General features: G+C 41.2%; 2 protein-coding genes across 3 annotated transcripts in view; one reads left to right on the top strand and one right to left on the bottom strand.

The window, feature by feature from the left end:
* LOC139625887 (adhesion G protein-coupled receptor D2) overlaps nucleotides 1-4,007 on the top strand; it is a 108,404-nt gene extending 104,397 nt beyond the window's left edge. The window contains exon 24 of one of the 2 annotated variants that reach the window (XR_011692030.1): nucleotides 3,691-4,007. The gene's annotated coding sequence lies outside the window, so the exon portion shown is untranslated. The remainder of the gene's footprint in view (nucleotides 1-3,690) is intronic. The other variant, XM_071485945.1, reaches the window with a different exon arrangement.
* nr5a2 (nuclear receptor subfamily 5, group A, member 2) overlaps nucleotides 1-22,948 on the bottom strand; it is a 69,102-nt gene that overhangs the window by 15,480 nt on the left and 30,674 nt on the right. Inside the window, exons 5-6 of the mRNA XM_071485949.1 lie at nucleotides 13,843-13,962; nucleotides 8,977-9,124 (exon numbers count right to left, since the gene is read on the bottom strand). Coding sequence (XP_071342050.1) covers nucleotides 8,977-9,124; nucleotides 13,843-13,962 — 268 coding nt within the window. The remainder of the gene's footprint in view (nucleotides 1-8,976; nucleotides 9,125-13,842; nucleotides 13,963-22,948) is intronic.

Raw genomic sequence — 22,948 nt, 5'->3', positions numbered from 1 at the left:
GGAGGAGAGATGGAGGGCAACAGCTTCTCCATAGCTTGCCCGTCTTAAATCACCCCACATGGGAGTGGAAGAGTGGAGCAGAGAGGAAGGTAGAGGGGAGGAAAAGTTTTTTTTTTTTTTTTTTACTTTTACAGAAGCATTTGTCAGGTTGTGCTCACTGCTTAGGTAGTTAGTGAGTGTATTGATGGAGGGGAGCAGAGGTTTAGGGGATATGTCCTGTATTGCTTTGGCTGTGGCAGTGTATTAAATCCTACTGCCACCATGCAGCCGTCACCATATTCAGGCAAAAGTGCAGGGCTGGGCTGCACATGTTATGACTCTTACTGGGCGTGGATAGTGTTGAAATTCACAAAGAGATTACTCCTCTTGCAACACTTCTACGAGATGGTGAGAGAATTTGCTGCTGCTGTCTCACTCTGTTGCGGGATTGCTCTGTTGTGATAAAGTTGCATGCTTTGGATGTATTCTGCTTGTGCACTGATAATGATTGTTCCAAAAAAAAAGTATTGTTCTTTTTTTTTGGTTTGCTCATTATGAAGTTCTTGTAATAATGAAAATGTATAGTACATTTATACTACATTTGAAAAGCAGGTCTCTGTGGTTCCATCTTGATGGAGCTGAGCCATGAGAAAAACTACGACTCGTTCTTTATTCTACTGTACTAAGACAAATGTCAACATTAAGACAATTCAAAATTTTAAATGGATATTCTGTGGTTTCAAATTCAACGTCTCTATAGACTATAGAAAATGATTATGTAATGCAGGTAACTAATAGCTAAAATTCCCCCCACTTAAGAACAACAATGATGTGGTTTTTTTTTGTCTTATCACTTATTTATCACTCAAGTGTTTAATACTTAGGTCTGAGCATTTACAGATCCCCCTCCTAACAAATCCCCCTATTGTGTTGCTTTAGTCTTTGATAACTGGCCTTGTTTGAAACCAGATAAAGACTAGTGTCAACATAATCACCATATAAATCCTGGTAAGATAACCCCTAAAAAGAGAAGAAAAGAAGGCAAGCTAGAGCTGTAAATTGGAGAGATAATCTGGAGAATGTCGAAATCCATCAGGAAACTGTAAGGTATCTCAGGTCAGGGGTGAGAGTCAGTGATCCTCAATATCCCTGCCGCCACCGCAACTCACCACAACTACTGCTTAATGACAACAGCCTGCAGCATTGCCAGGTAATAGTGGCAGGCTGGAGACCTGGAGCATTTATTGCTTGATAAAGTCTGAAAGCCTTTTAGGCAGCCTCATTACATGGAATTCCCTATAAAGTGGCAGCTGGCGTTGGAAGCTGACTGCTCGCCATGTTATTTTTCTTAGGCTAAAATGGACAGAAAATAGGTGGAAGTATTAGGTTCATTGCTTTAGGGCACACTCTCACCTACTGCTGATGAGATGAAAGAAAATGAAAGAAAAGTCAGGACATCCAAACATGATTAGCTGGGTCTGGCTCTGTCGCAGACAAAGTTTGAGTGACTTTTTTTGTTTGTTTCCTACATTAAAATGATGCTTGAAGGAACCTGATGGTGGGTAAAAAGATTTGTTTGGAAAGCAGATGAGAGTCCAATACTTTTCAATCAGCACTTCCCCAAGCTTCAAAACAGGAGTGATGAAAAAGCACTAGATGCAGTCGCTCTGTGCATGGGTTGCACTTTATGAACCTTATACATTCATTTATTGTCTTAGTCCCACCGTAACCATCACTACGGTATTTCCCATTACTGCTGTCATTGCACCAATCCAGTCACTGAGTCTGTAATTTGTGGGACACACAAGTATTTGTTAAGCACAGGGGCTGCATCCCTGTACATACACACACACACACTTACTATGAAGTACGATTTGTGCTATATTTCACACACATGCGTCAGATAATATCCGGGTCTTTTCTCATGAACTTCTACTGAGGCAAAAATCACATCTGAATTGTAATTTTTCACATGTGAAATTGCATGTGAGCAAAAACATTTGACAAGTGAAATGTCTGCAAACTGCATGTATCTACTGTAGATCCACTGTCTTCACATGTGACTGTATCTCAGATGAAAACAGTACTAATAAAGTCCTAACAAAGGAACTTCATTTTTTTTCTTCTCACTTGTGAGTATTGGTGCAAGTGTAGATATATCACTAACGCAGCATGTACTGACTTACAGTCGGTATATTTACATGACCTCTAACTAATTATAATGAGACTTATTAGTTATTATAGTAAGTCTTGACTCTAAAATAGATGTGTTACCTTGTAGGAAACTGGTTTTTGTTCCCATCTGGCAACAGTGTGAATAGATTTTTGACCCCCCACAATATGACTTTTACAAAAGCACACACCACATTTGTACTATTACATTGTAAATGATCAAATGTGTCATCTAATAGCAGTATTGGGAGGTGCCAGGTGGGGTTGTCTTTCATTTCTGATGTTTCTTAAGTTGAGGGTTTCTGCATGTTATTTGCACTTGTTTGTTTTATGGTTGGAACCTGTATTTACAGTGAAGGCTAAACTCATCAAGCAACATTTTATCTTTCATTTTAACTGAGTTCCATTTAAGCAGCACAGCCTTAATTCTGGAAAATAAATGTTTTATTGGCTGATCTTGTTTCCTGGTCCCTCTTGACACCCACAAATCCTGTTGAATCAAGGTTTCCCGTAGGCTGGACCCTAACAACAAACAACATACTTTATTTGTGTAGGGATCAGGTCAAAGGTACACATGATGACTCCATTCTGTTCACTTGCAGCCCAGCAGAACGCTTCGCTCCCCACACAAAACAAGCAGCACAAAAAAAGGGAAAAAAATATCTGTATTATGTTGTTTTTAATTAAGTTGTAAATCGCTGTGCCAGTTATATGCCCCATTATTTGGCCCTTACATTGGTCTCAATGGGTGTAAATATTGAACAGTCCCCGCCTTCCAATGTTAATCAATCCCCGAACGAATTCTAAATGATTCGGTTCGTTTCAGGAAATGAATATTTGCCAGGCTTTACGGCAGGGGAGGGTGGAGCAGTGTACATGAATTAGCCAGCTTCCCCGATCAGGGCATTGATTCTGAGCAGCCTCGGCTGTTGCTTAATTAGGACATACCTGTCTGGGAATTGTGTGTGCGTATGTGTGTGTGCGTATGTGTGTGTTTTCATTGTGTGAAGAGACAAATACTGTCTGATAGAGAAATAGAGAGAGTCATAATGCTTGTCTTTTTTCATCAAGGTTAATCACGTTTGCTGTGTTTGTGTTGTTGTCAGCAGATTGGTGTCTGACCTCGCAGTGCACAAAACAGAAAGAGTCTGCCTTCAGTGTGCGGCGCACTAAACATACTAATGAGCGACCCGTCCTAGTGCAGGTGTATGGGGTTGCGGGACTTGAGGAAGTATAGGAAGCAGGACTGTAGGCTCACCCTTTCATGCTTTGTAGGAATTAAGGTAAATGCACCCTTTGCACTGAGGTGAAAATGAAAGGTCACAAAGTAGTCAGTTACGAGCTCTCTAAGTGGGCTTTGTTTTAACCGTTCAATTTATCAGCTTTGTTGCTGCTTTTTAATAAAGTCATTCTACGGCTCACTACCTGTATTCCTTGTTAATTCACAACAAAAACTGTAATTAACTCTGCAAGTTTGAGTACCTTCTACATGCACTGTCAGATTTTTAAAAACTGAGGCTTTTTTTCTTTTATCTTTAGAGACTGGATGAGGGGATGAGGAGACAGAAGAGAGGGAGAAACTCGGGGTGCAGCAGTGGAGACAGAAAGATGAAGAGAGTAAGAAAGGTGAAAATGATTCACGATTTTAAGAAAAAGATGAAGGAAGAAAAGAGACAGAAAATGGTTCAGAACAAGCCCAGGAGTCAGGTGATAGAGAGTCATGTAGACTACAGTCTCTGAGAGAGCAGAAAATAACTGTCAAGGTCCAAATTCTTAATGCGACCAAACTCAAAAAATGCAATAGTGGAACCTGCTATAAAACACTGATTTGTAATCTATAAGCCTGTTGAATCTATAATAAAAACCCTATAGATTTAAGATTGTTTTCTGTCCATCATCTTTGAGGTAGTTGAGGCAAGCTTATTTGACCGCTACAGCTCTGGTAGTAAGGGGAAGCACTGACATGACTTTATGACATGATTTCACTTGTTTTCAATAAAATTCAGTTTGTTTTTTTATGGAATTACAATACAAGTTTAAATGACTGTAGTTAAGACATTTTAAGAAGTTCAGAAGTGAAAAACCACTGAGTGAGGGAGGGAAAGAGATAAATGGCAGTTTAGATGTGGGTGAAGATAAATGAGGAGCAATAGAGGTGGATGTGAGGATGGAGTTGTGATAGATCGAGTTGTACAAAGATGGATGTGAAGAAAAAAAAGAGAGCGAAAGGGCAGAGCAATGAGAGAGGAGACAAAGCAGAGGGGGCGAATGGGTGGTGAGGGATGGATGGGTGGTTGTCTCTGAACTCAGAGCCTGACTAATCGCTTGACAGACAGCTAATGTGGTGCTGAGGCAGCTCTTGAATGACTGGCTGTCTTGGTTCAAATGAATGAGCACAGATTTCTGATCACTGACCTGGCCTCAGATGAACAGCCAACCTTACACATCAGCTCAGCATGTTTCGGTATTTACGTCATTGCATTCATTGGATATGAAAATGGAAATATAATAATAACCTAACCAACCACTGTCAGCTATCAAGGTGTCTTTTTCCCTGAGAGAAAAACTCAATAACACCATCAATGAAAGATTAATCAGCAATTATTTTCATAATCGGTTAACTGCTTAAGTCTTTTCTACACAAAAATGCAAAACCTTCCTCAACTCCAGCCTCTCATATGTTACTATCTGCTTGGTTACTTTGTATTCTTTCTATTTTATGACATTTTCTAACTAAAAACTAAATCAGATCAGATCAATCCATCATGAAAATAACTGTCATGATGAAGAAATTAAATAAGACAAATAAAAGAGTTTTGAGTCCAAGACTAAAGATGGAATCCATTTGATTAATGTGTGATACAGTTATTTGACATATTCATAGTCAATTGAGCTCCCAACATGACTTCCTTAAATAGGTCTATATAGGAGTTTTGACTTTCACTGTCCCTTCATGGAGCACAAATCAAATAAGATCCTAAATTCTCTTCTTTATCAGCTTGCCACTGGCTTTGTTTCTGCTAAAAGCCCAAGTGTTGGGGCATTATTTAGGGCTTTGTCCACAAATCTGCTCCCTCCGCTGGGAGCATTTACCACCCCACACAGGTCTGGCAGCTACTCTGGTTCTCCTCTCAGCTTACAAGGACTGGCAGCACCTGTCTCACCCAATTACACCTGATGGGGGTTTGACCTGCTGAGCTGGGTTAACCGGCTGCTGGCTGAACAGTGTCTGACCTTTGTCACTGAGTCTGGTTTGCCATTATGAAAGCTATCAGTGTGCTGGCATGCATCAGGCATGCATGTGTGTGATTTTTTTGGTTAAAGTTGATCAATAAAGCTAGTTATTTTATCTTTTCCATTGACAATGGTCAAGTTTTGAGGGGGTTTAAGCTGGTTACAAGCAACAAAGTATTTCAGAAGTTGCTAATTTTAAGAAGCACTCTTTTCAATAACAAAATGCCTTTCCTCTATAACTGAGGATAAGTTATAGTAATCTATAACTACTCAGATTTCTACTGAGCAGGGCATTTGGGAGTTAAACCCTCCTAAAATTGGAAGAAGAGTGTTTTTTTTTTTTTTTTCACTTTTTTCAACCTGAGTTTGAACTTGTGACCTATTCCTCACCTCTGGTGCTGATCTGTCACCTGGTCATATACAACAACCTGTCAGTCTTTCTATTAGCCCTTTAAGCCTTTTAAAGAAAATCAAAGACCCATTACCAGTGGTCTAACATCAGACGACAACTCGTAGTAATCCTTTCCTGAACTCTGACCCAAGCACCACTTGCTCTCTCCCTCTCTCTGCCATTTTGTGTGTCTCTCGCTCAACACCCAACACACACAATCATTCCTCACAGTCCTACAAACACTTAAGAGATCAATGCTCTAAGAATGATAATCTCCTCCTTGATAGAGGGTGAAAGACTTCACTTCAGACAGGGGACAGATAGAGAGAGAGAGAGAGTGATAGAAAGAGATGGAGAAAGACAGGGAGAAAGAAAATATAAAAATAAATGCGTAAAGACAAGTGTCTCCCCTCAGCTGGAGTGACATCTATATCCCTGTCTTTATCGACAACTGGCTTAACTAAGGGCTCTTCTGGCAGAGAGTAGGTGACTGATTGTCCATCCACAGGAGGAGAGGTGGAGGAAGAGAGGTTTGAAGATAGAGGGAGAAATATTGAGAAAAAGCAAGACACAAACAGAATGATAGGAGAAGAAAAAGAGGGATAAATACAGACTGCATCACAACCTCCATGACTCACATGGGAGAACTAGTAGCTCTGGTACTAATAATACTTTCAGTGCAGTCATAGTATTAGTGATACAATTGTGTTGCCAGTGCCAGTGTTTTTGAGATAATGGCAACTACAATACAGTTAAGGCTATAGTAAGATCATTCCTATGCCAAATAAAATCATAGCTATGTATTGCTTATTATGTTTAAAGTGAGACAAATTAAACATGTACTTATGGTTAGAGAAAGATGGTGGTTGCAATTAATGAAGAAGCAAACGACAGGTCTGTGCTGGGACAGGAAATCTGGTCTGCTTCAACCTGCACACCTTTGCTTTCCACCATGCTACATCCTGCAGTGGCACGGTATGTCAGCATTAGATGCAAATTGTGAGGTGCAGAATCATCTATAGTTGATTAATCGATAATTATGGTTTAAATTATTCTTAGTAGCTGTAGCAATGGTTGCAAGAGTGATTCCCTCAGACTTATTCAGGTATCTGTGATAGGAGTAGCTTTGTCACAATAAGAAAGGCAACAATAGTTACAGTCATAATGAATTCACCCAATTATTGTCTGTTAGCCTCAGCTAAGAGGACAGTGACCAGTGTTAGAGATGAAATAAAGCTGATAAAGAGGGGGCGTCCCATGTTTTTGTTCAGCAGTCAGTGCAGAGCTACTTTCATGGCTCATTTCACTACAGTCCTTATTAATTGGCTCTGCTTGTGGGGCACATGCATCAGTCTACACATATACACAGATGCATGAATACGCACCTGCTTTCCCACTGCCACGCACATTATGTACATTCCCTCAGGTAAAAGTATGTATCGCAACCCTCTCACAGCCAATCACACACACACACACACACACACACACACACACACACACACACACACACAACTCTGTTCAGCTGCGTGTGACATTAATCAAATCATTTCTAAATCTCCTGGCTTTATGTTGTTCAAGCCCCCGTCCTATCCCCCATCCTCCCTCCCCACAACCGACACCACCTCCACCTTCTCCAACACTGATCCCCTCAGCTAGCTCTACGGCGTCCGTATCGGGCTTCTTTTGCAGGAGGCCCGGGCAATGCCGGAGAACAGGCACTGCCGGGGGCGATACATATCCCTCAGGTGAGCCTTTCATTATGGATGATGTTTCTGCCAAATTATTTAGACCCTGAGCCCCAGCAACACCCCCACCCCACACAAACAAAATGCATCCGTGCACACAGACAAACACACTCCAAAGCCCCACTGAAATCCATCCCATCCCTCCCCTTTTTCTCCGCTGCACCAAAAACAACACTAACACAAACATTAATCCTGCCTGATTACCTCAGTGTGTGTCTGTGTATGTGCGCTTTTGCCAAGCAGTTCATTAGTCCCTCTTTCTTTGTTTAGAGGCAGTAAAGAAGTGAAAGCATGACCCTTGTGGATTACAGATGGATGGAGGGAGGGGTAGCTAAAGAAAATATTCATCATATGTATGCTGCTGTTGCTCTCTGTGCCAAAGAGGGGACAGGCTGAGCGAAACTACCTGAACATCATTGGCTTCAGTAATGCAGGATGTTGAGCTTGTGTGTGTGTGTGAGTGTGTGTATCCCTCAGAGGCCATTTGTTGCAGACTTGTTAGGGAGGAGACAGAGATGACAGTCTCCTGGCAATGTCTGACCTCGGCTTAGAGAGTAGAAAGCAGATTTGGGAACACACACACACACACACACACATACACACATCAACGTTACCCTTCTCTTCATCCCTTAACTCATTTGGCTACTTATCCCTTCCACTCCCCCCCCTCCTTAATCCTATGGGCTCAGCTCCCTCCCACCTTTCTATCTCAAATGGTTCGTGATACCTGTCTCCCACCAATTCCCACTCCCTCCCACTTCATCATCCTGTCTCGTTCTCTCCTTCCTCACCTCTTCCCTCCTCAGTTGATCTCTATGCCCTCCAACTCCCTCCTTTCCTTTTCGACCCTCCAAAGCTCAATCTGAGAGAGAAAAACTAAAAACCGCCTTTGAAAAAAAATAAAAATAAAAAAATAAAATTCACTCCCATTCCCTTCCATCTCCCCATCCTCGATGTCTCAAGCACTTATTTTCAACCACCCAGCTCTCCTCTTCCCTTGTCTCCAGCTCACTTACTCAGCTCATGGTTCTTAGCCATACTGTACGATCACATATCCTGCAAACATCAGGATTCATTATGTCTAATATTATTGACGCTTATTCCAAAAATGAAAATTGTTCATGTTAGTTTTAGATTACCAGCTCCTATTGAGGTACCCCTCTCTCAACATTGGTTTGTGAACCTCGCAGCAGAAGAGACGGACCAAGTGAGTTACCTCCCCTACTTCCTTCCTCCCTCACTTTCTCTTTTGTCCCCTCCAGTACACTGGTCCTTTCCTTCCTCCCCTCCCACTTCCCCTCCTCCTTCCTTCCCTCCCAATCACCCTCCCTCCTATAGATCTTTTACAAGTACCATATCTTCATCCTTAAAGCATTTACCCACATTTAAATTAATAACAAAATTGATTTCTGGACCCACCCCCTCCAAAAAAACGTTTCAGCTTTATAGACTCACCCAGGCTGAAGAGGACCAGGAACTTGAGGCAGACGAACTCCCGCTGGTCTAGCTGCAGGGAGCGCAACTTGGCAACTAGCTCCTGAGCATGGCTCAACAGGTTGTTGAGGGTGGCTCCTGCCTGTGAAGCAATCACTGCAAAGTCCACCTGGAATAAGCAGGGAGAGAGAGGGATGTAAGAAGGTGTTCAGGCACAAGCTCTGAGGTCAGAGGTAGCCTTGGATGAACAATACCCTGTGGAGTTTTTGACCACCGGTATAGTCCACATAGAGAATACAATGCCACAAACTTTCACTGATTCATGCACATTGCCTTCAATATTCACATCAGCAACATGGAGTGTAGCCAGTCTAGCCAGCTAAAAAGATAAGATTCTGTGTAGCTGCAGCAGACTCAATACATATTACGCTGCCCTATCAACATGAAAGTCAAAAGCTTTGGTCTGTCTGTACGGAGAGTGAGACACTGGTGGATGTGTAAAAACAGCAGCTGCAGGCAGAAGATTTTTTCCAGTTTAACCGTACTTTGTGACAACATGCTGTGGGCAGACTAAGAGAGCATGAGAGTTCATGTCCTACTGACTAGACCTGCCAGATTTCTGTTCACTGTTGTCTCTTCTCTGTTATACACTACAACAAAAACATGCTGAGGCATGATGCAAAACACAGATAGATAGATAGATAGATAGATAGATAGATAGATAGATAGATAGATAGATAGATAGATTTCCAATAAACCCAGCCTCTTTAGCTCTGACCCACCCATTCAAACACACACACACACACACACACACACACACACACCTTTTCCAGGTGCACCTTATATCTGCAGCTGCAGCACATTTGTCTGGGAGGCAAGTCCTTAGCTGCCACTCACAGTAAGCAGGACCATATTAAATTTTTATATTTATTGACAATTCATTACCATAATTGACTATGTGAGGGTTTCCAGGGGAAGGTAGATGTTGGCGTGCGCAGTTCCTAAAGCTCAGGGAGGAAGAAGGTCCCTGCGAGCTCCCATTTGCAATTAAAAACAGCCTGGATTTGGAATTTATTTATCGTGTAAATAGAAAGATTGGAGCCTGTTTTTCATCTGTCTGAAGAGGGGTCAGCGTAAAGGAAATGTTAACAATGCACCATGCTTTTTCATCTCTTTTTCCTGTCTTCTTTCCTCCCTTTCTTGCTTTTTTTCTTTTACTACAGTACTCTTACTATACTTCTCTACCTCTCTTCCTTAACTCCTTTGTCCTGCCTTCCTTCCCTCTTCCCACGTTCGAGACGGTAAGAGTTATGACTGGGTGAAAGGCAGACACTGCCCCCCCCCCTTCCAAGATGTCAATCAATTTACACAAAATCAACTGTGCATGAAATAACTTCATTGAAGGATTGGACTGTTGATAGTGATGCCTTGGGTTATTGCCTCCCAGCCCTAAGTAAAAAGGGAGAAGAAAAAACGCTATAATGTCGCTATAGCAGACTTAGCACTAACCCTGGTGACCTGTGTATCAATCAATCAATCAATACTACTTTATTATCCCTCCTGGAGAGACATAGAGTAAATATATGAATAAACCTTCAAATCTTAATTCATCATGAATACGATGAACGGTCTTAGCTGAACATTAAAGATGAGTGTGGAAGGTGAGATCAGTTTGATGTGTACAGGGGTTTGATGTGGGTAGAAAATGCACCTTGTTTGAAAGCACAGAAATCTGTGACTGGCTGAGGAACGTCTGTTTTTGCATTTCTTCATCATTTGAATTTCATGTACACCAGGAGCGTTGTGCTATCAAAATATCAGGATTTTCATACTGAAAACTGGTTGCAAAGCTGCAAGGCCTTGTTTAATCATTCAGCAACTCAGACTAGTCTTTGTCATTTCATGTTTGTATGCATTTTGACAAGTTCCACTTTGCATTTGGTCCAATGACAGGAAAGAGAACAAGCGCCCTTTCTTCACTTCAACCAAAAACTGAAAAAAAAACCCACTCATGGCCATTTCTCTCTGCTGTTGGTGACATGATGATATGCAGCAGTACAGAAAACGAAAGCCAGAAATATTCGAAAGAGACAGGAATTAGCAAGCAACATAAGGGCAAGAGAATGAGCACGACAGAGAGTAAATGACAGGCTATAACAGTAAATCTGCTGCTAGCATGGATTTCTTTTCAAAGGTCAGTATGAGTGCAGCACATGAGAGCAGAGAAGCAGCTTGATTCAAAGCAAAAGGGGAGAAACATCTGTCTAAAATCTCCATCTGAACAAATCCTCTTTCTTCATGTCATATTTTTCTTAAAAGAAGTGAAAATATCTGCCAATGTGAGGACATGTCAGTTGTTCCCTATGCAAACTTTGTCAACTTAAACTTCTTCTATCATACAAGTGGCCTAATCTGCCTTTTTGGAATTGATCAAGAAAATGATTCACCCTTTAAATTACACTTGTGCTATTGTAGGTGTCTTTTAGCAGACGTCACACAACCTTGACAAATTATTGTTTAAAAGCTCTATGTCTCTTGATTCTGTCTATGCAACACATCTTAAGGTTGTCATATCACTGCTACAACTGTTGACACACAATTTGTTTAGACATTGGTTATGGCTCAAAAGTGTTTCTACACAAAAGGTACAAATACATGTTATGTTCACTTTTTATGCATGGCAAAAAAAACCCCTAAAATATCTAGCATGTTTGTGCTTCTTTAACTTCGGTCCAGTATCTCTTGTAATCATTTTGTCTTTTTGGTTGTAAAATGTAAGGAGTTGCGTTTCAAAGGAGACCAGGGTAATGACAGTGATGAAGAGCAGAGGAAGCCTTTTTTATTTTGGGGATATTATTTTTGTGCTTGTGCACAACAAAGGGACTGTCTGTGAAGGGGTTAAAACATGACTCATGCCTTCTCCTTACTGTGCCTGGTGAGTTATTTAAGTCATGTGGTACAGCCACATTGTCAAAAATATTGAGCTCAAACTTTTTGACAGTTAAAATACAAGGATATCTGTCTTTCCCTGCAGAATAAAGTTCAATCCCTCTCTCTGAGCTTTAGTTAAAAAGACCCTAAGTAATGTATAAAATCACAAACCAGAGTATGATTATCCAGGGAAATAGCTGGGAGTCAAAAAATTATATTATTATAATGTTATAATGCATTATACATAATATATAATTATTTGTGACAATATATAATATCATATGGACCAATGTGATTAGCATATTAATACATTGCAGAGTGCACAGAGCAGTATGTTGGCCCAAGCACTCATTATGTGATGTGATATAGAGAGTTTTATGTGTGTGTGTGTGTGTGTGTGTGTGTGTGTGTGTGTGTGTGTGTGTGTGTGTGTGTGTGTGTGTGTGTGTGTGTGTGTGTGTGTGTGTGTGTGTGTGTGTGTGTGTGCGTGCAGCATTTGCTTTGGGTGATGCTGCTGCTGAGGTCTAAATATCCCTGGTGTTATCACTGTGCTGTCACCCCTGGCCAGGCAGAGAATAATAGGAGATAATGAACTGTTTCAGAGCCTCTCTCTCTCTCTCTCTCTCTCTCTCACACACACACACTCACACACACATTTCCCTACTGCCCCCCCCCAACACCAGCTGTTCATTAACCAAAGTATGCAAACGAAACCGCCGTCCTGCACCTCCCCTGACTATCAGCCCTTCCTCCTCCTCCTCCTCCTCCTCGCTGCACTTGTCTTTTCAAACCGCCTTCTCCTCCTCACATCATCATCTCCTACCTGATCCCTTCTTCGTCCTCCTTCTCCTTCTTTCTCCCTTCTCATCCCTCCTCCTTTTTTTCCCCCACTCTCCCACTTATGTCCTGTCTCTTCTTTTGTATTTTCTTCTTTTTACATTCTTTTCCTTTTCCTTTTCGTCTTGACAGCTCACCATTGCCTTCTTCACTTCTTCCTCATTGCCTGTCTTTCTTCTTGTCCTTCCTCACTCCTACTCTGCCTTTGCTTCCTCATCTTTCTGTCTTCACTTTTCTCTACAGACCTCTTTCTCCATCTCTCCTCTTATTTTCTCCTCTTCCCTCTCCATCTTTATCCTTTTTCATCATTTGTCCTCTGCCTCAATCAATTTCTATCACCCCTCCATCCCTTCTCTCCACCCCTTTCCTTTCTTTCAGCCATTATTGGGCACCCATCCTCTTCCAATGCTGTCTGACTCCCACCTACATCATTTCTCCCACTCTCCACCACCTGTTACCAAAACACCTCTCCCTCTCTTTCTGCCGTCTTCATTGCCTTTCTCTGATATTTTATCCACTTCTTATCTCACTGAGAGCCACATCACTGGTCAGAAGCATATTCATGATGAGCAGTGTCATGTCTTTGTGCATATTCATGCCTGTTTTGATTCAGATTATGCACGCACATACAGTAGGTTTTTGTTGTGTTTGTTGCCTGCTTTGGGTTTGTGTGTTTTGTGAGGGTGTGTATGATGCAAACACAGAATCACAGCGTCCTGATACAATGAGGATCTGGGCCATTTGGGCCTCAGGCATCAGCTCCCACCAACTTCCTCAAAGGCTTCAGTAAAACAAAATACCACTCTTAGCCACATCTTGTTTTATCTGCCCACCTACTCACTATATTGAGTGCTTTATTTACTCACTGTTGGAGTCTTCATGCACTGAGAAAAAAAAATGCAAAATTGATTCTTCTGGTGACATTAGTTTATATCTATAACCATAATCTATTTTTAATGAAGCAGGGACTCCTGTGTGGCTGAGTGATCAATAATGCTTTAAGGGAACTGCTGAGACGTTCAGGGTCCCCTGAGGAGCAGCTGGTGCGTGGTTTGCAGGGTTTTGGAGGAAAAAAGAAATGGTAGAGGTAGTTCCCAGGGTTGAGTTTAACCAACTCACCTGCTGGCCGGTGACTAATAGGATAGAGCCCTCCTTGGCGTGCACGACCTGCCTGAAGACGTGGTCGAGGATGAGGAGTTCACTCCAGCAGTTCTGCAGCAGCTTCATCTGGTCGTCAACCTGGTCAGAAATAAACACATCACTTCAGCGATTTGATTTTCTCCTCCTACACAGCTGTAACAACATTTCATGTTAAGTTGACTGAATGTCCAATCCATAATAATATGTGTCGCCACTACTGCTTGTATGTCTCACCCTTTTATTTTGTATCAGCCCCTGCAGAAGGTAAAATTTGTCAGGATAGATGGGTTTGAGATGGGCAGGTGAATGACTGAAAGCTTGTGAGAGGATCAACATGGGGAATTGTTTTTGTAGCATAGGCTGTTGAGCAAAGTCTGTTTAAAGGTAAGACAAGTCATTAAACAGTTTATGGCTGTTAAATGAATATTTTATCAAGCTCTGTGATCAATGCTTTGGTGACCAGTTTGAGACGAGTGCTGCAAGTCTCTAAAACAGATTTTTTTTCTGGTTTCCTGTCAGTGGCTTCCTTTGCAAATATTAAAAATTTATATATTTATAAACTATTGCAACATTGTGAGATCCTTACATCATTCAGAATTTTTAGTTTTGAATGCTGGTAATAGACAGATACCCTTGAAGAAATAAAAGCTCAGGTTAGAAAAATAAATATTAACCATTTTGTTATTTCAGTTTTACGTTTGAATAAGTAATAGTTGTTTCTTGTTATATTCTGTATAAACTGTATAAGTCCTCATTTCAACAAAAGATAAAAGGTAAGTGACCCATCCTCAAAACCAAAAGTTGAGGCACAGTGTCAGCCTGAGGAGCTTGAAAATATCACAGGCAGCTGTTTGCAAGGTAAGCTTGCTCACAGGTCAATCGCTATTGATCAGTTGCACACCACGGGCATTGTTTTTTTTCAACCTTACACAAAGCTCAAAAGTCCCCAGTACACACTCTAAAGCTTTCTCATGTGAACCTTTCCACACTCAGTTAAGCACTTTGCTACGTGCCTGATTTAACAATGTTGCTAGCTTTATCTGTTTGCCCATTGCCAGCAGTTTCTGAGTGATTCCACAGATGATAATGATTAAGTAGCCCCCCCCTACTCTCCTGAATGCCAGCCGCTGGCTCCCAGGGACCTGCCAGGTGAGCTTGGGAAGCTGACACAGGTGAAACGGTGGGTTTGTGCACCAAAAACAACCCCCTCCATTGTAACTGCTACTCTCTTCCCATGCCTGGCTGTGTTAATCATTACTCCACATAGCCACACTCACAGACAAAAAAAGGCCACATTGAGAAGGAAAGAATGAGGAAAATGTATGAGAGGCTCTTTCTCCTCCCTTTCCCCCCTTTTTTTTCTGTCAACAAACATTGTGCTCTTTGTGGTATCTTTGGGAATAATGTGTCTTTCTGGGCACACTGCGGTTTTGCGGTGATGTGAATAACTTTGTTGCTTCCAGTCTGTGAGAACTGTCTGTGATGTTCATCGCCAATGTCAACCGCAACTGGCAGGGTGAAGAATGTGGATCGATGTTATAACTTTGTGACACAGACAGGTGCAGCGTGAACACTGCTGAGAAGAATTTCTTTTTTATGCTGTCTGTATATTGCACAGGGATTCGTTTGTCGAAATTTGCATTGACCCTTGGTACTCATTTGTTGTCAACAACTGTAGCCCTGCCAACAAGCATCAAACACTTTATTACCTTGTATGACATGGCGATAGCTGTGGCCAAGTCTGTTGCTTGTTGATTAGGATTGTTTTGACTGGTGATCAGGGGCTGGTGTATAACAGTGGCTGTTTACCTTTCAGGCAGTCATAACAATAGCTGGGCCATAACATTGACCTGACAAAGCCAAATCATACACACTGCTGGAGGACATGAACACTTGGGATGCCAGACTGTGGTTGTCTTTGGCCACAGCTGCCATTTGGTAACTGTACTGGCTTTGATTTAAGTTATATTTTTTCCTTTTTTTGCTTGTCTTCTGACTTTATTAAAATCCAGTGTGTAGAAAAATGGTTTCAACTAGCCAACTAACACGCCTGCACTGAAATAAACTGTTCCCAAAATATGATAAAGAAATAGTATAGTGAAAGTATGCAGCAACAAATCCAAGAGGTAATCTTGGAATGGCCTACATCTCCCATTTCTCTTTTATCAGTGGAGAAACTGACACAATACAACAAAGCTTTTGTGACCTTTTCTAATATTTTTGACAGTATCACAGCCTCTTTTTGTCTCCCTCACCCTCCTTTTTACACATTTTTTGTGGTCCCATACTAGAGACGTGTCAGGCACAGAACGAAAGCAAAATTCAAATGCCTTCATTAAAACCATCAGAGAGCAAGGAAGGTAGTCAAAGGAGGGAGCTCTCTATGCTGTGCCCCAATCCTCTTCTCTTCGTCCCCCCATCTAAGGACCCTGGAAGCACATGTAACTGTGTGTGTGTGTGTGTGTGTGTATGTGTGTGGACCGATGGGTACATGTAAGACCAAGGCTCTTCAAAGGACCCCCCCTGCATGTCAGCGGAGCTGGCAAGTGTCGGGGTCCTCATCAAAGGGCTGTCCTCAGTCTGCCTGCCTGGAAGCTCTTCTCTGACAAGAGGCCTGGGTCATCAAAGAGGGGCAGCTCAGAGGGGATGACGGAGGCTGATAGCAGCCTAGACGAGGGCAGGGGACACCCGCCTGGAAGAGGGGGACTGGTGACAGACAGGCAGGCGTGAGGGCAGACCAGAGGTTGGGGTTCAGTTCGCTGACCTTTTAAGTGCCAGCGACACGAGCTGTTTCCCTGACAAGCTCTTCCTTTGCTCTGTCAAATGAGCAACATTCACAGCGCCTGATCTTACAAGATCTGCCGCCTGCTCGCTCAGATTCTATGAGCTTTCTGACATGGAGTTTACGACTGATTCGGCTTGTGTTTTAATGTAGGCAAGTCTTGAACGCTATCTCCATGCAGAGAAAATACAGTCAGTAAAACACTGGCTGATTGCTAGTGACTGATTGCTGATCTTTAAAACTAAGATTTATACAGAATAAGTTCAATACAAAGTTCAAGCAAGCAGCTTGTTGAACTCCACAGGAGCAGTAAAACAGATGATGTATTTAGTTTGTTAATTCTTATCTCAGCCCATAGTCATGGAAAATTAAGATAACACTGCCAGTTGTTGGTTTACTGTTTCCAGCAATGTCAACCCAGTAGGAATCAAACTTCTTGTGTTGTTGTTTCTCACTTCCCTGTTTTGTTAAGTGACACACTACACTGATACATGTGATACACTTGTTATCACTGCTATCACTGTTTGCCATTTTATGACTAACAATGTATTACTAACATAAAACTGACAAAATAACAAAGCTTCGGTGACCTTTTTCTAACATTTCTGACAGTATCACAGCGTCTTTTTGCCCCTTTTTATATATCTATTTATTTCTGCTCCTATACTGGAGGAGCCTCAAGCACAGGACGAAAGCAAAATTCAGAGAGAAGGTAGTCAAAGAAAAACTGAATATAAATAAATACAGTTTATTTGTAAAGTGCAGTGTATTCATTTAGTTTCTATAAATAAACACTTACTATCTCACTTGATGGATAACCCACTTTTAGGAGAAAATGTTATTAGCTAGACATCACAATTTTCACACTGGTCTGATGTCTTGTAGCACCTGTGCTGCCTTGAAAATACAGAATTCACACTTCTCCCTTTCCCAGTTTTTTCTTTTTTCTTGAGGAAATTAAAAAAAACTAATAAATATACTTCTTTAAAAAAAACACTTTGAAAGTGAAAGGTCTTCTTAAGATAATATTGGACCTGAATTTTCCATCTATTTTTTATCACAGTAGCAGTTCATACAGCTAGTCCCTGTATGTTTCCTGCAAACCAACTACATCAGCTGCCAATGAACTTTAATGTTTATCTTTCTCAAAATAGAGGCCTTAGTCTTGTTCTTTCAATACTTACCCATCCCGAAACCTGTCAAAACACTAATTTTGCTTTACAGTTACAATTCAAGAAAGCATTTACAGCAATATAAATGATCGAGTTTGCTACTTGAGCTTCCAATGTGCACATTTGGACAATCCCAAGTTTTTACCCGTCCTTGGATTGAGCAAAACTCATTATAAGGATTTAGCTTCTGGTTCATGCTCATGCAGAAAAAACTCTCCCCAGAAATCAGTTCAAACTAGCCTCAAAATCCACATTTAATGCTACTTTTCAAGGTGTGATCTATTTAATATTTTAATATTATCACCAGTGTTTGGTTTAAAAAAAAAATTTCAAGCAGGAACTTCTACTTGCAGCAGCCAGCAATGAAAAATACATATCCTCCAAGAAACCAATTTAACACCTTTATGATCGTTCAGGCGAGTGGGATCAATGCCCGGATCAATCGCTTAGCCCATAGCTTTTGTTCAAAACCACTGGCTGAGATTAATGGGATTTTCCAGAGAGAGAGTAAGAAAAAGAAAGAGAGCGCGCGTGAGAGGGGGGGGAATGAAAATGCCAGATAGGGAATGAGAGAATGAGAAAAGACTTGAGGGAAATTGAGAAAATAAAACATAGAGATTAAGAGCAGATATTCCCTCCATTTCTGGGCAAATGTAAATTAATTGGAAATGGAGCATTCAGACGGTCCCTGACAAAAGTAATGTTTATTCATAGCCCCCTGCTAAGAGTAGAGCAATTATCATGGTGTGTTGAGTCAAAACAGGCCAATGTAGTAGAATCTTTACCCCCCTTTCTTGTGGCCGGGTTTTGGTCTAGTGCCACAAGCATTGTTAAGCTTCGTACGGTACGGCAGGCTTTAACGAGAGTACACAGCTGGATCTGATTTTAATAAGTAGTTCCATTTTTGATGTGGCCTAATGAACAGATTAATGGAATCTCCTTCTGTGGAGCCTTAATGAATGGAGAGAATCATGTTTTTTTTTTTTTTTAACGCAGGGGGAGAACAGACACACACGCAGACGATGAGTTTATCTGCCTCAAACGACTTGTACATAAACAATAGCTGTGCTTCTGTCTTTCCGTTTCTCTCTGCTGGACAAGAATCAATGCTGTCTCGGAGTACTACAGGTGAGGTTTGAAGCTGACATCAATGCTCATGCGTCTCTAGCAGCCATCCTTTGGTGCAGTCCTGTCTTGGCATCTGTTCGCCTTGAGCCAAACAGGCCCTGTATTCACCTGGGAACTGGCATTAATTCACCTAGAACAGCGCCTGTTGTTCTCAGAGTGTTGCGAACACTTAATTATGCCGTGCTTGAATGTACTGTAGCTCATTTCCAGTTTAGTTTGGTAATTTAATTGAAAAGAGTCTCAGTGTGGGGTTCCATCGCCAACAATAGGATTTTGTTCAGCTAATTGGTCATCAGTGTTTCACAAATCATGAGGTGGTTGATACTCTTGCCTGTGGAAGCACATACAGCTCTATTGACCTAAGCTCAAATTTTATTGCCAGTCTATTTGTTTGCCTATTATCCGTCCTTTTGTCTTAACAAAGACCAGAAAGGGTGAAATACTCTTTTTTTTTTAAATCAGGTCACTCTTGAACATCATCAAGCCTGTATCTTATTCTAGGTCAAATAAAGCAGCAACTGCGTACCAAATACCCCTGCAAATCATTTTTGGCAGCCATAACTTTCAAAAGCCACAAATAGAGTTGCAACCATCAGAAAAAAATGGTGGAGTGAGTGACTAAATCCCTGGGATGTTCCAACTATGTGACCTGGTGGGCGGGGAGAGGTGGGCTTTGGGTGTCCACGTTCCTGTTCTACAGACAGCACAAGTGGATGAGAATGAGAACAATTATACCTTCTTCACTTCCTCCCCCCCTTTCACCTATTCCCAAACCAGCTCTTGTTTATCAAGGCATGCAGTCCATTTGCGTGTCAATGTTAAGGTTGGTGGGGTGATAAGAATGCTGGGAAAATGAGCAGGTGGCAGGTGGCACTGCTAGCTGGGGGGAGAGGCCTGCTTGCTAAAGACAGGAATGATAATAATGGTGATAATACACTGAACAAGTAGCTTTAGTAAAACTAAATTTGTCAGCCAGCAGACAAGGTTGGAGTATGTAGCAACGGCTAATACTGCTACACATACACCTGTTGGACATCTGCTGTTTCTGCCTGATAGTGCGCTGACTTTTAGGATGTAGGTTTTCCACGCACACACACACACACACACACAATGTTGTTACAATGACAAATGAAAGACATTAAAAGCTTTCTTGCTGTTGATGCTCGGATACTTCATGCGCAGTACGTCCTTCATTAGTTCGGTTGAAGTAAAACTTTTCCTTTGTACCATCATGTTTTCATGCAATGGTAGTTCTACAAAAATGTGAGGGCACAGGACATAGAAATAGTGGATATTTATGTTTACGTGTGAAAACAGTCGTTAAAATACAGCCATTAACAATAATTCATGTCTATTGTCCACATTGTTTTATATTCAGTGGTGTATCAAACATTCTCACAGGATTAGACTGACATTGGGAAAGAAAATAAGCTATTAATTAGTTGAATTTGTATATAGTCAAAGTGGTCAGTGGACCCATTTGTGCTTCTGCCATCAGAGACAAAAATCACAAACCAAACATCAGGCATTTATAGACACATTAATGCCTCTCTTCCTTGAGCTAGCATACTTAACATCAGCTTGATACCTCTCACTGTGACTTGTATGATGAATCTATGCTATGTACTATGTACAAACGTATGTGACATGTATATCACTGTGTCCGTGCTCATCAACATTTCATGTCACTAGCACCTGTTTGTTGGTTGCATGTATCTCTAATCCAACATATCAGGTAGTGGAGAATGCCTGTGGATTTATCTCCAACTGAGCACACAGAAACCCTAGACTGTTATTATGTCCCTAAACAGCCATAGAGATGCCACAGGCATTCTGTGAGCTCAGAAAATATCACCATTGTCACAAGAACGGGCAGGGAGTGGGGAAAAGTGTCTCTCAGACTTTAATGCTTTTTGTGAAATAGAACACAACTTATTTTGCTCTTTCCAATTATGTATTTTAGTCAGTTTCTAAGCTGACTTTAGAAATACTTACATGTACTATCCAATCATTTTGCAATATGTTGAGCACAGTGCTACCTGTGTTTCACCAACAGATATTCATTCAGAGTACGGTGGAGCAAGTTAAATATAAATGTCGTGGATTTTCTTTGACATCAAAGTTTTAAAGAGAAATATGAGGCAATAGAGAACATAAAACCCCTCGATCCACAGAAGAAATTTAAGTGTACAGTTGTTATAAGGACAGAAAGGACACAATGGTGAGGTTAGACTGCTGTGGAAAAAATTTGGCAAGTAACTGCTGTGGTAAACAAGTGGATAATGTGCACAACTAAGAACTAAGGCAAAGATTTAATGGGACATAAGTGAACTGAGGACCAGGATCCCCATGATTTTTTCTACTTGGCATAGAGGGTAGCATAAATAATATTTAAACTCAACAGTAGTACAGTATACTTACTTTCAGTATGTGAGTAGAAAATCAGTTAAGACTGAAATACTAAGCTGTGTTGCCTTCATGGCCTTGAATTAACCATTAGTTATGTGGCTTTTAGTTGATGGTTGTTCATCATTTTATGAGGATTTTTCAAATGGAATTTGTTTTTTTTCAGTATCAATACATGTAAGCAGGCCACTGAATATTAGCAGTGTCCTTTCGTGTTTCTTGTAGTAACAAAGGCATTGAGTGTATTACTACAACATTGTTTCACACACTGGTTGGCCTTGTTAAATATGTGACTTTTACTGCTATGCTGCATTTTTGGTACTGACAAGAGGATGAAATATAGTCAAAGAAAGTCTGCTTTTCCTGCCCAAGTTTCAAACTGTTTCTGTGAAAAAACCATTAGTCAAGGTATTTTGTGTGAGTGTGTGTGTTTCTGTGAGAGCAGGAACTGCGTTTTGTGAGAGCGTATGAATGCTATTTGTGTGTCAGAAAGAATGCTAGTGTGTGTCTAAGTGTGCATGTGCCCACATCTGATCGATACTGCCGGGGCACTGAGATTGATCGGTTCCCACGGTGACTACATTAACAGACTCAGGGGGCTGACCTTTGACCCTGAGGAACACTCTGCTTTCGATTGGCCATGCTCACTCCCTCTCCCCATCATCACATCTTCTCATCCGTCTACACATCCCAACATTCATGACATTCATCTTCTTGTCCCAGGCTTGTGGCAGAAAGGGAAAACAAAAATCTGGCCAATGATTGGACATGCCCGCTTTCCCGCCTTGTCCTCCCCCATCTGTCCTTTTATTCTATACAGCATGCTTTTGTCCTGAGCCTTGTCAAGATGAGAGGAAACAAGACAAGGGCCTAATAAGGTCTTCCTGCTCTGCCTGGGCTGCTACAAATACAGGAAATGCAGTAGCTGCTCATCCAAGCAATTCAGTGTTGCAGTTTGTGTCCTTAATAAATATGTAAGTATATGATAAATAAATGACAAAGATGCAGACGAATCTTGATTCGACAGCTGTTACAGGTAAATATAATGGATCATTGCAAGGTTAATTTGTTATCTTAAGCCAGTATAAGTACACATACACAAATGCACACACACACACACACACACACACACATATATATATCTGTGAGAATACACAAGAAGCCTGGCATGACATTCATGAGGCAGGAAAAACAAAGTATCTCTATGGGTCTGTGTGTTGCAGGGGGAAGAACGTCTCGTTTTCTCAAGGTCGCTGACGATGGCAACAAACCTTCTTCTCTGTCTGATATCAGCGCAGGGATTTGAGGATGAACCAGCCATGCCCAAACTTTCCTATTCCGTTTTTACTTGATGCATAAGCATATGAAAGATAGAAAAATCAATAAGGCAAGAGAACAGACCAGTGAGAGGCCTGACATGAATTTCAATGGATATCTTTTCATGCAAGCAATGTTTATTGTTGTCTGCTATGGCGAGTCTGTTTACTAGATATGTACAAAATGTTCAGGTAACGTTTAGCTGCTGTGGTATAAGCACACATGAAGAAGGTCCATCTCAGTCATCCAGGTGATACAGTGTTTAAAGAAAATTGAGTTT

This window comes from Trachinotus anak, unplaced genomic scaffold, assembly GCF_046630095.1.
Source record: "Trachinotus anak isolate AG129_WGS33_773 ecotype Australia unplaced genomic scaffold, CSIRO_AGI_Tana_v1 ptg000010l, whole genome shotgun sequence".
Lineage (NCBI taxonomy): Eukaryota > Metazoa > Chordata > Actinopteri > Carangiformes > Carangidae > Trachinotus > Trachinotus anak.
Note: the sequence above shows the minus strand (reverse complement) of the source record. Positions and strands in the feature narration are given on the sequence as shown.